Below are 14,569 nucleotides of genomic sequence, written 5' to 3'. Positions count from 1 at the left end.
ATTTCGATCTTAATGCATTATAGCCAGGTGGAACATATCCTGCGAGGTTGTTGTTACATGCAAAAATGAATGCATTTTTATAATGAGGATTCCTTGCAAGGTTGAAAGGAAGTCCCACTAAAAAACATCCTGTTATTTCACCATCCAATTCTCTCGCTGCTGCAAATTAAAAGCCTTCTCTAGAGGACTACTGGCTACTCCTTTTTTTTTTCTTTTGTTTCATATCCTTCACTTCTAAATGATAAAGCTTGATCAACTCTCACAGATGAGAAAGAAGTGTGAGATGAGTCATGAGTAAATGGCAAAGGTACCTCTTTAGGGAGTGTCCTTTGGATCCTAGATTCAGCTTCATCAACTTGTCTGTTCAATTCAATCAACTCGGACATAGTAATCTTAGGACACATTTTATTCCATGGCCAGAAATTTTAAGTAGATGTGCCTTCACCCTAGAATAAGATCCTTTTTGTAGGTGCCACCACAAATAATTGCATTTGAATGACACATTCCCTCCTCCTTCAAATGTTTTTCCTAACTTTGTACCATGAATCCATAATGGCTTTCAGTTTCTACAGATGGCTCTTTTAAACCTTCACCTAATCCCTCCGCCAGCAGCCGAGCTCATTTTGCTAACAACCAATCATGCATATGAATACATCGAATTAAATTGATATAAAGTGAAATAAAAAAAATCACAACATGAATAAAACAATATGCCGGTCTGCCGGGGTCAAAGGGGCGCTGCCCCCTGGCGGGGTTCAACCTGTACCGAGCATATACCTACAGTACGAGCATATACCTACCAGTACCGAGCATGTACCTAGTAATACCGAGCAGTACGAGCATGTACTCTACCAGTACCGAGTATGTACTACCAATACCGAGCATATACCTACCAGTATCGAGCATATACCTCCAGTATCGAGCATGTACCTACCAATACCGAGCATGTACCTACCAATACGAGCATGTACCGACTTAGTACCGAGCATGTATCTAGCAGTACCGAGCATTTACTGAGCGGTACAGAGCATGTACCTAGCGGTACTGAGCCTGTACCTTAGGTTTTTCAACAATGAAAGAAGAAAGGTGAAATCCACTTACAGGTTTGGCTCTCTTGCGCGCATAAGGTGCTCTGTTTGGCCTTGATTGCGAACTTTGCCTCGAATGACAGCAGAAATAACGCAAGAACGAAGGAATGAGAAAGACGAGCTCTGCTTTGGCCGAGCAGAAATGTCGAAGAAGCGACAACCGGGCTCCGTTTGGCTCACTGCGAGCTCTCCCAGTCCGCCCTAGAAGATTTCTTTCATGGATCGAAAAACTAGGGCTTCTCGTTCGCGGAAAAGGCTAAATAGAACTGACGATTTTATCATTTAATAACCGGACACGCGTGTCCGATTTAAATTTTAATGTTTTTAAATTCCGACACTCCAATGCCGTGTCGGACACGTGTCCATGCCGTGTCCGACACGTGTCCGACACTGCATACCCTCTTTAAGAGGCGTGTCGGTGCATCATAGACGGTGACACAAGCTTAGGCTAAATCACATGCATAGGAGTTAAGACAATAAAACAATCACTTAATCTAACAATGAACATGGAAAGTTTCAACAATATATCCCTAGACTAACAATGAGATTAGTATATGAATGATCCCTCGCACAACTCTTCCAACTTCTAGGCGTTAGCAGAGAGAATGGCAAGAACCTTCATGAATCACTTATAAACAATTGAGTAGCGACTAAGAGATTAAAAGATTGGAGGAGAGTTTACCCAAATAACTCGGAAGATACGAAGTTCTGGTGTGTTGGAAGGCTTGTAAGGAAGCAGGTGGCATCCAAGAGCCTTCTTGAGGCGATCAGCAATCTAAAACATTCGGACAATGTTTTGAAGACCTTCCAATTGGCTGGCAAACAAGAAAGAGGTGCAGATTTTCCCCGGGACAGCAAACTGCACTGTTGAATAAACACTCCTAGGTGGTCTTGGGTACTTTGCACCCTAGCATATGGCCTTCCGATATATAGAACAGCAGGTCCTTCTGCTGGAAACAAAAGACTGGCAGCAATATCTCAGGAGAGCATGGAGAAGTCGTGGGAAATGCTTGGGGATGGCAGCTAGAGTGGGATAGGCTTGGGAAGGGAATTGAGAAGGTTGTTGGGAGGATTTAATGGATTAGGGAGGAAGAAGGGGCGGCAGGTGTTGGAAGAGAGGAACAAATTCTAAAACTTCTCGTTCAGATTTTGTTTTAGAGAGCATTAGGGAATTTTCAAGTTTGAAATTTGAAATTTAGGAGGATTAGGAGGGTGAAGTTGATGAGTATTCTTAAGTAATTGTTTCCTGATTGGATACCATTTAATTAAATTGGAGGGAAGAGGGAAAGGAGGGGCCGGCCCTAAGGGGAGTTATTGGGGGATTTGTTTAATTAATTAGTAGGGCCAAGATTTCAAATATAAAGAGAATAAATCTGAATTTAAATTCAAATTTATTAGAATAAATAAGATTGACTATAGTGACCTTAGAACCCTAAATGAAAATAAATATTTCTATTCTATCGGCGTATTCGTAAAACTGAAGTTAGGATGCTTCAAAGAAAATGAAGGGTGGAAAAGCTGTTGGACCTGATGATATTCCAATTAGAGATTGGAAATGCTTAGGAGATGAAGGATTTCTTGGCTTACTAAACTTTGTAATACTATTGAGACTAAAAATATGCCATATGAGTGAGGAATGATGTTGTTAATTCCTATTTTAAGAATAAAGGCGGATGCACAAGATTGTACGAATTATAGAGGTATTAAGTTAATGTGTCCATACTTAAAACTATGGGAGCGAGTTATGGAGCAGCATAGGTTTGCGGATGATACTAATGTTTCTCAAAATCAATTTGGATTCATGCCGGTAGTCGACTTATGGAAGTTCATAATTTATTAAGAGGTTTGATGGAGAAAATATAGAGAAAATTAAGGAGGATCTAACTATGATTATTTATGATTTAGAAAAAGCATATGATAAAGTTCCAAGATAAGTGCTATGGAGAGTTCTTGAAAAAGAAGAGTCAATAATGCTTATATTCAAATCATTAAAGATATCTATGCAGGAGCTATTACTTGTGTTCAAACACAGGGTGTTTGACCAAGTATTTCCCTATTTTTGTTGGTTACATCAAGGATGCATGCCTTAAGCCCATATTCTTTTGCATTAGTACTATGGATGTTCTCACTAGACATTTACAAAGGATGTACCTTGGTGTTATGCTTGTTGTGATGATATTCTTCTTGTTGTAAGACTAGAGAGGGAGTTTGAAGGTAAACTTTGAATTATTGAGTGTCAACTCTGTATAGTCTAAAGGTTTTCCACATAGGTTGATGTAGATCTAAAACGAGAATATATGGAGTGTATTTTGATAGCTAATAGACATAGTGAGGGGATGTTGGACTTTAGCGTGCGACAATCAAGTCATTAATAAGAGTATCCGTATTATAGATTCTTGAGATTATTGTCCAAACGTAGCTGGTGAAATGAATACAAGCAGGCAAGGACTAAATTTATCAGCAACAATTCAAGTTTTATGGTTGAAGTGAAGGAATTGGTCATTCCGTTGAATCCTGTTATGCTAGATAGAAATTACCCCTCAAACTTAAGGTGAAAATTCTTATATAGATGGTAGTTGATATGCCTCTTAATAGAGCAATATGCTTTTGGTAATATGCGATAGATTGTGTGAGCCAATTAAAATTAGGAGCAGAACGTCCATCAATTTACTATATGTAAGTGTATGACGTGGGTTAGAGTAATATAGTGAGAAGAAGCATTGAGGTTAAGTTGTGGACAAGCTATGAGTGGCTAGTGAATCGCTTACTCAAGACCGATTATATTGAAAGGATGAAGGAGCTCATTACTGATGAAATAGGTTCGGTAAGCTCCCCATGGAAGTACGCAAAAGCATGAGAATAATGATTAGAAGATTACGCTTAGCATTGTTTTCTGGAATCACATGAGAGAAAGAGCTAGAGCCTCTCAAGCCTTGCGAGATGAGCAGCACACCAAGTTAGGAGAGGTATAGGAGTGAATTGGTATAAATCTGACTCAAATGCTGTTCATCAGATATAAAGATGAGAGGTTCTAAAATCATTATAGAACCTAAATTAATATGGCTCTGGAGAAACTTACTTAGGAGGCACTCACTCCTCTCCATCTCACACTCTCCACACGAACGATACCAATTTTTGAAAACTGGATAATTGTAGATAGATAAGTGTAGAAAAAGTGATTCAGTGTAGGCCACAACCAGCACCCTTTAGTGGGCGGATAAAGGTTGATCTGGAGTATGTCTCGTCTATATATAGGCCGCACGCCTGAGCGGCCCACCCTCTTAAAGCGGTACAGAGATTCTGTTCTCGCTTCGCTTCGTTTTTTTTTTTTGTTAAAGCCAACATTTGGTAAAAGATCAGTCTCTCTAAAAACAATGTAGTTCAACAATTAATTGTGTTTTCTAAACGTGCAGACCTCGAAAATCTACGTCATAGTAAAACTATACGCCTTCTCTCTAAAAAACAAGCAGCGTAAAAATAAAACAAAGAAAAAGAGTATAAATTCGCGCGATATCGGTTGTTTTTGCCCGACACTGTAGAGCTCAATTAACATAGAACAAAAAAAAAAAAACAACTTATCGGCCCATACCACTCTGTGACATTCCACAACGGCATGAGAAAATGTATAATTACATCGAGAACAATGTCATTTAGAACAAATCATATCTTCTGGCTGTCTTTTCCTTAGTAAAGACTTTTTTATAGCGATCAAATCTAATTGTGACATTTGAATTCAACTTCTCGGTCCATATAGTATAAGTTCGCCGATTAAAATTACGGTAGAGAATGAGAGTCCGATCATGAGCAAGGTTTCACTCAGGCATTTGAGCCTTTGTGAGGTCAGGTAGCGCGGTAGGAGGTAGAGACAGCTTTTGGGGATGTCGGTCATCTCGTTAAGGTGTGTGCGAGGAGACATGGTGACTCGCGCGAACCCGACGACACGTTAATGATCATGCCTTGTGCCTTTCTGTATGCGCGATGCAGGGTCTATACAGCTCCAAGGGTTCTGAAAAGAAAAGGTGGAGCCGACAGGGGGTGGAAGAGGAAGAAAAGAAAAAGTAAAATAAAATAAACCACCGAGTCGCGAGTCCTCTTCTAACGACTGGTGGGTATTGCGCTGCCCTGCAACCTTGGGGCTCTCTCTCCCTTTCTCTAGTGGCTCACCGAAAGAGAGAAAACTAAAATTTTTTGATTATCAAACATCATCCAATCTCCCAAAATACAACAGAACTAGCCTATAAATAGGGCCTCATGAAAAAAATAATAATGAACTAAATGCCCCGCCGGGATAAAACACCACATGGACCAGCCTAAGGGGTTAAAATGGAAGGATAGAAATTATAAAACAAACTAGTATATAAACATAAAATAAATAAAAAACTCAGATGTAGCCGATGATCTTTGGATGTACTCATCATAAAACACTTACTCGGAAAATGTGATGAGCATATCCTCTAGACGCTTAAATCAAATTTCAAAAATTTTTCCCATTGATGGGTTTGTTGTTGGTGGAGTTTGCTGGCTCCTAAGGGAGGAAGAAGGGATGGAGAGTAGTTTCAAAAACGATGGGATAGGTTGGGAGATAAGGAAGAGAAACATATATTCTTAGTATGAGTATGGATATAATTGAGTGAGAAGCAACTAGCAGAGAAGAATGGAAGAAAGTGGTGGTGGGGGTGAAAAGAACGACGGAAACTAATGCATTACTATCTCATACAGCTATCAAATCACTCGAAGGGCACCATTCCGTATTACACAACATTCTAACACCCACAGAGAGAAAAATGTACTTAAGCGTTGTCAAAAGCTAAATTCAATTAGCATTTCAGAAACTCATTTCATATATCAATTAATTGTTCCAAATGACACAGGCAGCAATTTACCAATTATAATTGGATTGTTAGTGTAAACGGCCAACTCAATATCAGTCTTCTTGTTTATCCCCGACTAACCATACTAGAACCACTCAAAACTTCGATGACACTTCAAAGATCTTTGATTTCCACATCCACAAAATAGCTAGCAGCCACCTATAGTTCCCTCTCCAAACATCAGTCATCCAACCCCCTTGCTTCGTCAATCTTTTCTCCGATGCCATCAACCTCCTCTCCTCCAAGCTTTCATTGCTATATATATATATATATATATATAGAGAGAGAGAGAGAGAGAGAGAGTACACCACCCTCCCGTTTGCATGAAGAAGAAATCAGTTGACCTTGCAGGAGAAGCCCCAAGGAAGGCTTCAAATCATTCCATTCAGTTTTCTGTTTAGTCCCTCTATTTCTGTCAATCACTTGCTACTTGTATGATCGAAAAGCCGATTGAATAGAATTATGGGCATCAAGAGGTAATGATCAAAGCGTCCATAGGATTTTAATATAATGCCAGACAATATAAATAAAGCTTAGGAATGGAAAAAAAATTATAGGATATGCACAATAAAGCAGATATGGTACATAAAATGTAATGCCCATCCTGTTAAACATCAACACTGGACCAGACAACAACGCGGATTGCACAATAAAGCTCCCGTTAAAAAGGCCTATATCACCTTGAACTTCTCATGGTGTCATGATAACTGGTGAATCTAATTATAGGCTCCACCTCCTACCTCTTATCTAAGACTTCCAACAGCCATAAACCCAACGATGAAGAAGGAAAAGACCAATTCAATTATTTCCCCTTCTGGCCATATCAAAAAAATGGAATAAATAATTAGAATGTAGTTCCGGATGTTGACACAAAAATTGAATGCAGAGCAACATTTTGCTTCAAAAACTTTCTTATAGGGTTAGCCCTAAGACCTATTTGAGCTATTTGAATTCAAAACATATTCGTAGTAAATCTACCTACCCTGAAAACACCATTTTCTTATACCAAGAGTCCAAGACAATCCTTGAATGAAGCATGTGATAAAATCATTTATATGTCCTAATCTGCAACCAGACAGAACCGCCAAGCACCATTATCAAGCTAATGAACGGAGCCAATTTACTTGAAAAATATTTGGATGCCTTAGAAAGGATGAATCAAATACCACGTGATGCCTAGCCCTCGTTTTCAAAAACTTCAGAAATTATTTGCAAAAGCAAGAGAAAAGAAAATGTAAACTCCAATGAGGAATGAACATTTCAGCACACCTTATCAACAAGATCAGGCATATGTTCTGATAACACAGTGAACCAATACCTGAAGAAGCCACAAAATTCGAGTAAGAAGAAATTAAATAAAAATTTACTAATCACTCATATTCAAAACAACATAAACTAAGATCAAGAAGAAATTAAGAGGTGAATAATCGCATACTCGAGTTCATTGTGATCTAATAGATCAACCGTGTTTGGTTCGTACCTGTAAATAAGTTCCAACATTAAATTTTTCACAATATGCTTTAGAAAAAGACTTGGGGTGGATTAATAACTAAATTGCACATTGAAACTAGCCGTTTTTTCCATAGATCCATTAATGAAAGGATAAGTAACAAAGCCAAGGAAAATTGCACAAGTAGCCTGGCCGCATGATTATTTGTTACTTTTACTTATTTGACTATAAAGGAGGACAATTCCATTCCAAAAACAATAAAGATTATTTATCACAATGCATCTTTGAATAAAGTTGCTTCTTTTATCAATTACTTAACTGCAAATGGATCATTTGCAACAAAAACTTCATCATATATTCCAGTCCATAGCAGAACAGCATACAAAGTCATAATATAATTAGATGTTAGTAATTTTTTCTTTGCTAAGAAAAGTATTAATTGAACTGCCGACTATGATGCACCGATACTTCTCCTCAAAAAGGTAAGAAATATCCGATATGTATCGGATACAACTTGTGTCCGACACATCTCTGACACAAGTCAAGCACATTGAAGACGTGTCAGATTAAAATAATATTTAAAATAAATTGGACAAGATTGCCATAAATATTTTATGAAAAAGAAATTTCATGACTTATTATACAGAAAAAAAAAATCCAAATTAGTCCCCAGAATATGAGTATGGCTAATTTAGTCCCAGAGTATCATGTTGTCCCAATTAGTCCAACAATACAAAATTGTTCCAAAATAGTCCCTCGTCTTGTGATTGTAATATAAAATTAATCCCAATTTAATCCATCGACATTATAAAATTGATCTCAACTTAGTCTCAAAGGGGTCATTTTGAATCAAATTTATATAGTCGATGGAATATATTTGAGAAATATTATACTCTAGGAATAAAATGGTCATATATAAATAATTAGGAGACTATTTTTGAAATTTAACCCATTTCTTATATTTTAATTTTTTATTTACTAAAAAAAATTAAATTTCAAATTGTCTCTCTACAAGCTCAATCACCCGCACTCAATACATCATTTTCTAAATATTCTCATTTTCATTTCTCTCTGATGGGTCACATTTGAAGTTTCATAACAAACCCTACATCGTCTCAATATCAACATTCTACATTGTCACAACATCAATGTTTTACAACAATCTAAATATCAATGTCTAATGCAGTCTTGATATTGAAGCTCGAAATTTTTACACCCAAAACACTTCCACACAGTCATGACATCTCATCTTTGTCTACTGTCATCCCAAAATCGATGACTGAAACCATATCGACATCAATGGCCAGTGTTACCTCAGCATTGACATCCAATGCCCATTGTAAAATATTGATCTACGACTCTCAACAGAATTATCGTCTCCTCTCTCAATGTCTATAACATAACAACGGCGCCCGACTCTCAACATTATAATATTAATTATTTTAAGTACAAATCATAGTTAAATAACTTATTATTTATCAATTATTCTTAGCATTCTGCTTATTCAATTTTGCATAGATATTTTTAATAATGTAATTTGCTTGAGATTTTTGTATTTCTATATTTTTATCTTAATTTGAGCCTGAAATGAATTCCATTAGGATTTGCCAATATTTTCAAAATGATCCCCTCCATTAGAGATTCGCTTTGAAGACAAACATCATTACGGTGTTGAGTTTGAACTTATCTTCTTGGATATAGAGGATAGGGCATAAAGATTAATTTTATAAACTATCATACAAGTGAGGTGGCTACATATTTCAATTTGAAATGAATTTTTTTCATAATAGGCTTTGAATGACTAATGCAAACGTATAACAAAATTCTTTAAATGATTTTTGTGATTAAGCATTTGATTCCTAGTCTATGACGCATGAGTTCATTATATTAAAGCATCTTAGCAGAATTTAAAACCATTTGTTGGAGCAAGTCTTGTTGACTTTCGTCATATTGACATGGAGGATTAGACTTGTGAAGTGGGACAACCTTGTCTAAACAAGGCGGCCCGTTTGAAAACATATATAAAAGGTTTGATTTAGAATTTGTAACGTAGTTTTAACTTTTTAAAATATTTGCATGTCTTTTAAAGCATTGTACACATGTTTCTGAGCAACTGCATGCTCATGGAGTGGGATAAATTCAAATTCATGTTAATGTTAGTCAACAAGGCATTTTATGACATCAAATCCAAGTGTTTCACATATTTGTTAGAACATATGCAGATATTTTGGAGTCTTTTGAATGGTGTGGATACCTTTCAGTATGCATACCTTTTGATATCTCAATGGTTCCTTTGGGACTAAATTGAGAACAATTTTATAAAGTTGATGGAATAAATTGAAATTAATTTTATATCACAATTACAACATGAGGGACTATTTTGGATCAATGTTGTATAGTCGAGGGACTATATTGGAACAACATTATATACTAGGACTAAAATGGTCATATAAAAATAGTTGGAAACTTTGTTGAAATTTAACCCATTTCTTCTATTTCAAATTTTTATTTATTTAAAAAATAAAGAACTAAATTTCATATTTCCCTCTACATGCTCAAATCAATCGTCCGCACTCAATACAACATTCTCCAAATAGTCTCATTTGCATTTCTCTCTGATGGGACACGGATGGAGTTTCACGACAAACCCTAATATCATCTCAATATCGACAATGACATCGTCACAACGTCAATGTTTTAAAACCATCTAAACATTGATGTTCAATGCAAGTCTTGAAATTTAAGGCTCAATGCTAGCAATTTTCACACCCAAAATCACACTACCCTGCAGTCACAACTTCTCATCTTTACCTAACATCGTCCCAACATTGACGACCGAAACTATCTCGACGTCGATGGACAACGTCCTCAACATCAACGGCCAATGTTGTCTCAACATCAACATCCAATGCTCATTTCACAACATTGATGTCTGACTCTTGACAGAATTATCATCTCCTCTCTCAATGTCTGGCATACGACAATGTCGCCTGACTCTCAATATCATAATATTAATCATTTTAAGCACAAATAACAGTTAAATAACTTAATGTTTCTCAATTACTATTAACATTTTGCTTATTCAATTTATAAACACTATTTGTAAGATATAAAAATTATAGTGGCATATATAACCCATAACCGTGTCCAATATTTTCAATAATTGACGTATCACGTGTCAATGTCAATTCGTGCCCGTGTCTATGTCATAGACTACTAGCTAATAATCATAATCCACATTATTATGATGGAATAACCTTCTCACTTCGTGGTTATTTCAATCATTAAAACTAATACAAGAATATGCAAAAATTGATGTGATGTAGAACGGGTATGGAAAAAGGGGATATTTGAAATTTGGATTTCTTACTTTAAATGAGATCAAAATATTAGGAATAATTAAATTAAATCAAATCCAATTAGAAACCTAATTAGATTTAATTTAAGTAACTTTCCTAAAATAGGCTATCTTAAATTAGGAAACTATTTCAAATTCAAAATTACTTAGAATTTGAAATCAAATATTTTCCTAATTTAAATCATTTGATAAAAGGAAAGTAATTAAAGGGGAATTCAAATTTTGGGGGCAAAGAGGAAGAAGGGGATTAATTTACTTCTAATTGAAGAGGTTCCCTATTGGAAATAAATTAATTAGAAAGGACTATGGATAAATTCGGTCAAAGGAGGTGGGAGAGATTTGAATTGTTTCCATAGTAGAGAGGAGAGTTTTAGGAAACAATTCCTAATCTCATTCATGAGGGGGGCGGCTATAGAGAGGGAGGGAGGAATAAATGAGGCATTTAATGCCTACTTAAATTAATAAACTAAGTTTAGAAAGAAATATTTCCTCCCTTCTTAATTTAAAATTTAAATAGGAATCGTTTTAGTATGTTTCCTAAAATTGGATTTTGTAAATTAAGTAACTCTTCAAATTCAAATTAATTTGAATTTGATCATGAAGAGAGTTACCAAAATTATGAAATCTATTTTAGGAAGGTTATGGATAACGTGAAGAAGGGGAAGGAGCCAAGGGTGGCCGGCGGTGAAGGGGTGGTCGTGGATGAAGTAGGAGGTTGGGGAAACTATGTGGCGGACGGTCAAAGGAGGAGGATAAAAGGATTTAGGGAAAGAAAGATACAACCCCGAGCCCGGACACATCCTGCAGCTGATGGGTATTACGTTGCCCTTCACCAAGGGACTTCAGGCCACGAGCCCGGACCAATCCTGCGGCTGGTGGAAGCTATGAATTCCTCCCATAGGAATCTCACCCAAGTTCTCTCCAAAGAACACAAGTGCAAATGAAATTTATTTTCTTAATAATTCATTATTACATTACATAAGCAAGGGTCTCTATATATAGGCATAAGAAACTAAAACAAGACACATATGCCCTTAAGGCTTACATAGAACGACCCTCTTAAGTAAGGGTAAAAAGGAAAAATTCATAATAAAAATAAAAATTACAAATAACAAATTAAGATAAGGTGGAATGATCTCGGCCGTTGATCATCGTCTCCTCCTTTGAAAATTTTCATGATCGGATGTCCGCATCATTCTCCTGGGGTGGAAAAGAGCTCGACTCCGTCGAGTCCGCACCGCGGGTAACCATGCTCTGATATCAAACTGATGTAGAACGAGGGGGGGATTAAAGAGGCATTCAATGCCTACTTAAAATAATAAATTAAGTTTGAAAAGAAGTAATTAATCCTCTCTTAATTTAAAATTTAAATAGGAATCAAATTAGGAAGTTTCCAAAAAATAGATTTCATAATTTTGGTAACTCCCTTCATGCTCAAATTGGATTTGATTAGAAGAATCAAGGGCTTGATTGGGGTGATATTAATGAGCTAATTAATTAAATGGGGAAGGGGGAGGGGGCCGGCCAAAGGGGGGAGAGAGAGGGAGTCTAGATTCAATTTAGGTGGACCCATGGATTTAATTATTGATTGGAAATTAGATTTAAAATCTGATTTCAAATAAAATCTGATTTCAGATTTTATTCAAAGGAAAGAAATTTCCTAAACTAATTCATTAATTAAGAAAGTATTTAAATTCAAATAATGATTTGAATTTAAATAGGAAACTTTCCTAATTAATAAGAAACTATTTTAGGAGAGAGATTAAGATGAGTTTGAAATTTGAAATTTAAAATTCATGAGATTTTGGAGGGGTGGCCGAATTCACTTTCCTAATTAGGATTTACTAATTAGGATGAGATTTAATGTCCAATCCAAATCAAATTAATTTTAAATTTGATTTTATAAACTTTCCTAAAATAGGATTCTATTTTAGGAAAGGTTTCAAATTTCAAATTTGAATTAATTGATTTAAAATTAAATGACTTTCCCAAAGAAGTTAAGCAAGAAAGGAAATTATTCAAGTGGAGATTGGAGAATTGGAGGCAATGGAGGGGGATGGCAACCGGCGGCTTGGCTAGGGGTGGTGGAGATGGGCCGGCGGTTAGGTGGACTTTAAGGGTTGAGTTGGAGATGTGGTGGTATGTTGAGGTTGGTGGGTGAGGGAGGAACAGGTGGCCGGCGGTAAGGAATTTGGTGACGCCTTAGGCCGGCGGCTTGGGGTGGAGAGAGGGGAAGAGGAGAAAAGGATTTAGGGAAAGAAATATACGACCGTGAGCCCGGACACATCCTGCAGCTGACGGGTAATACGTTGCCCTTCTCCAAGGGACTTCACGCCACGAGCCCGGACCCATCCTGCGACTGGTGGAAACTCCAATTCCCTCCCATAAGAATCTCACCCAAGTTATCTCCAAAGAACACAAGTGCAAATAAAATTTTTTTCTTAATAATTGATCATTACATTACATAAGCAAGGGCCTCTATATATATAGGCATAAGAAACTAAAACAAGACACATATGTCCTTAGTGCTTACATAGGACGACCCTCTTAAGTAAGGGTAAAAAGGGAAAATTCATAATAAAAATAAAAATTACAAATAACAAATTAAGATAAGGTGGAATGATCTCAGCCGTCGATCGTTGTCTCCTCCTTTGAAAATCTTCATGATCGGATGTCCGCATCATGATGAAAACAAAATATCATGATGCAATTAGATTCCAGCAAATTTTGCTATAAAATGATTAGTATTTAGTTAACTGGCTGCAATTGACCCCAATCCATCGTATTATTATAGCATATTGTACTGACTTCACGAGCATTTCAATCAAAAAGCTAACAAAAAATATAAGTGTTGAAGTTAAAACATATTACACTATTAGCAACTGCTTACTTCTTTGGGTCGGCCAATAAGGGAAACACCTCCAATGAAGGTACAAGATGAAGAACACCGATATTTAGTGCAGCACTTGCATCTGAACGCAGTGTGTTGCCTCTAGAAGAAGGACGTTCAAAACCGCCCATACCTGTAGTTCCAGGTGGAGCCATTGGGACTGGAGCTGTAATCTTAGTACCTTTCTGTATAAATTTCTCCATCCAAGATATCTGCATAGCCGTTATCATCCTAATTATACAAAAAGGTGATTTCCCGAAAGATAATGGATTTTAAACAAAAGCACTAAAGCTGTGAAAGATTGAACAATCATTAAGAGATTTATACAATGTTGGCATCTCCCGTATTTCAAGAAAAAATAATTTTTAAAAATTAAAAAACTATTGCAGAGATCTTATTCTAAGAATATGGATTGACTTAGGATACAAGATCTTGAAGTTTCTTTAAGTTTTATATATAATCAGTTGCAAAGAATATTTATCCCAATGAAGCATGACTCTATTACAAGTTATATATCCTTCAACAAACATACAAAATTACCTAATTAACAAATGATGAAAATGCTCTTATCAAACAGTAAAACCAATGACACGGTAAGGGCAAATAAAACATTCTGAAATATCAAAACAAATTAAGACAATTTTCTTGCCTTCTCATTAAGGTCACCAAGAGGTGGACCATGAATCTTTCCCCCCACATAAGGCGCACCCATAGGGAATCTTTCAACCAACTGATGGGCCATCAAGTCATCAAGACCATGCTTTTCGTAGCTCATAAAAGCACCAAGTGCTCCTAGAAAACCCTCATGCCGTAGAAACATGGCTTGTGCCTGTCCTTTGGACCTAATACAAATGCCCAATATATGAAGGAATGAAACCAACTTAAATTGACACAAGCAATACAAAAAAGGTA

At 36.4% G+C, this 14,569-nt stretch overlaps 1 protein-coding gene across 2 annotated transcripts in view; it reads right to left on the bottom strand.

Moving 5' to 3' along the window:
* LOC110096520 (pantothenate kinase 2) overlaps positions 1–14,569 on the bottom strand; it is a 70,082-nt gene that overhangs the window by 30,893 nt on the left and 24,620 nt on the right. For both annotated transcript variants that reach the window (XM_020822521.2, XM_028696564.1), the window contains 4 exons: positions 14,307–14,499; positions 13,658–13,869; positions 7,395–7,439; positions 7,229–7,277 (listed from right to left, as the gene is read on the bottom strand). In XM_020822521.2, coding sequence (XP_020678180.1) covers positions 7,229–7,277; positions 7,395–7,439; positions 13,658–13,869; positions 14,307–14,499 — 499 coding nt within the window. The remainder of the gene's footprint in view (positions 1–7,228; positions 7,278–7,394; positions 7,440–13,657; positions 13,870–14,306; positions 14,500–14,569) is intronic.

The sequence above is a fragment of the Dendrobium catenatum genome, unplaced genomic scaffold (genome assembly GCF_001605985.2).
Source record: "Dendrobium catenatum unplaced genomic scaffold, ASM160598v2 fragScaff_scaffold_81, whole genome shotgun sequence".
Classification (NCBI taxonomy): Eukaryota; Viridiplantae; Streptophyta; class Magnoliopsida; order Asparagales; family Orchidaceae; genus Dendrobium; species Dendrobium catenatum.
The sequence above is the reverse complement of the archived record's forward strand: the minus strand, read 5'-3'. Positions and strand labels throughout refer to the sequence as shown.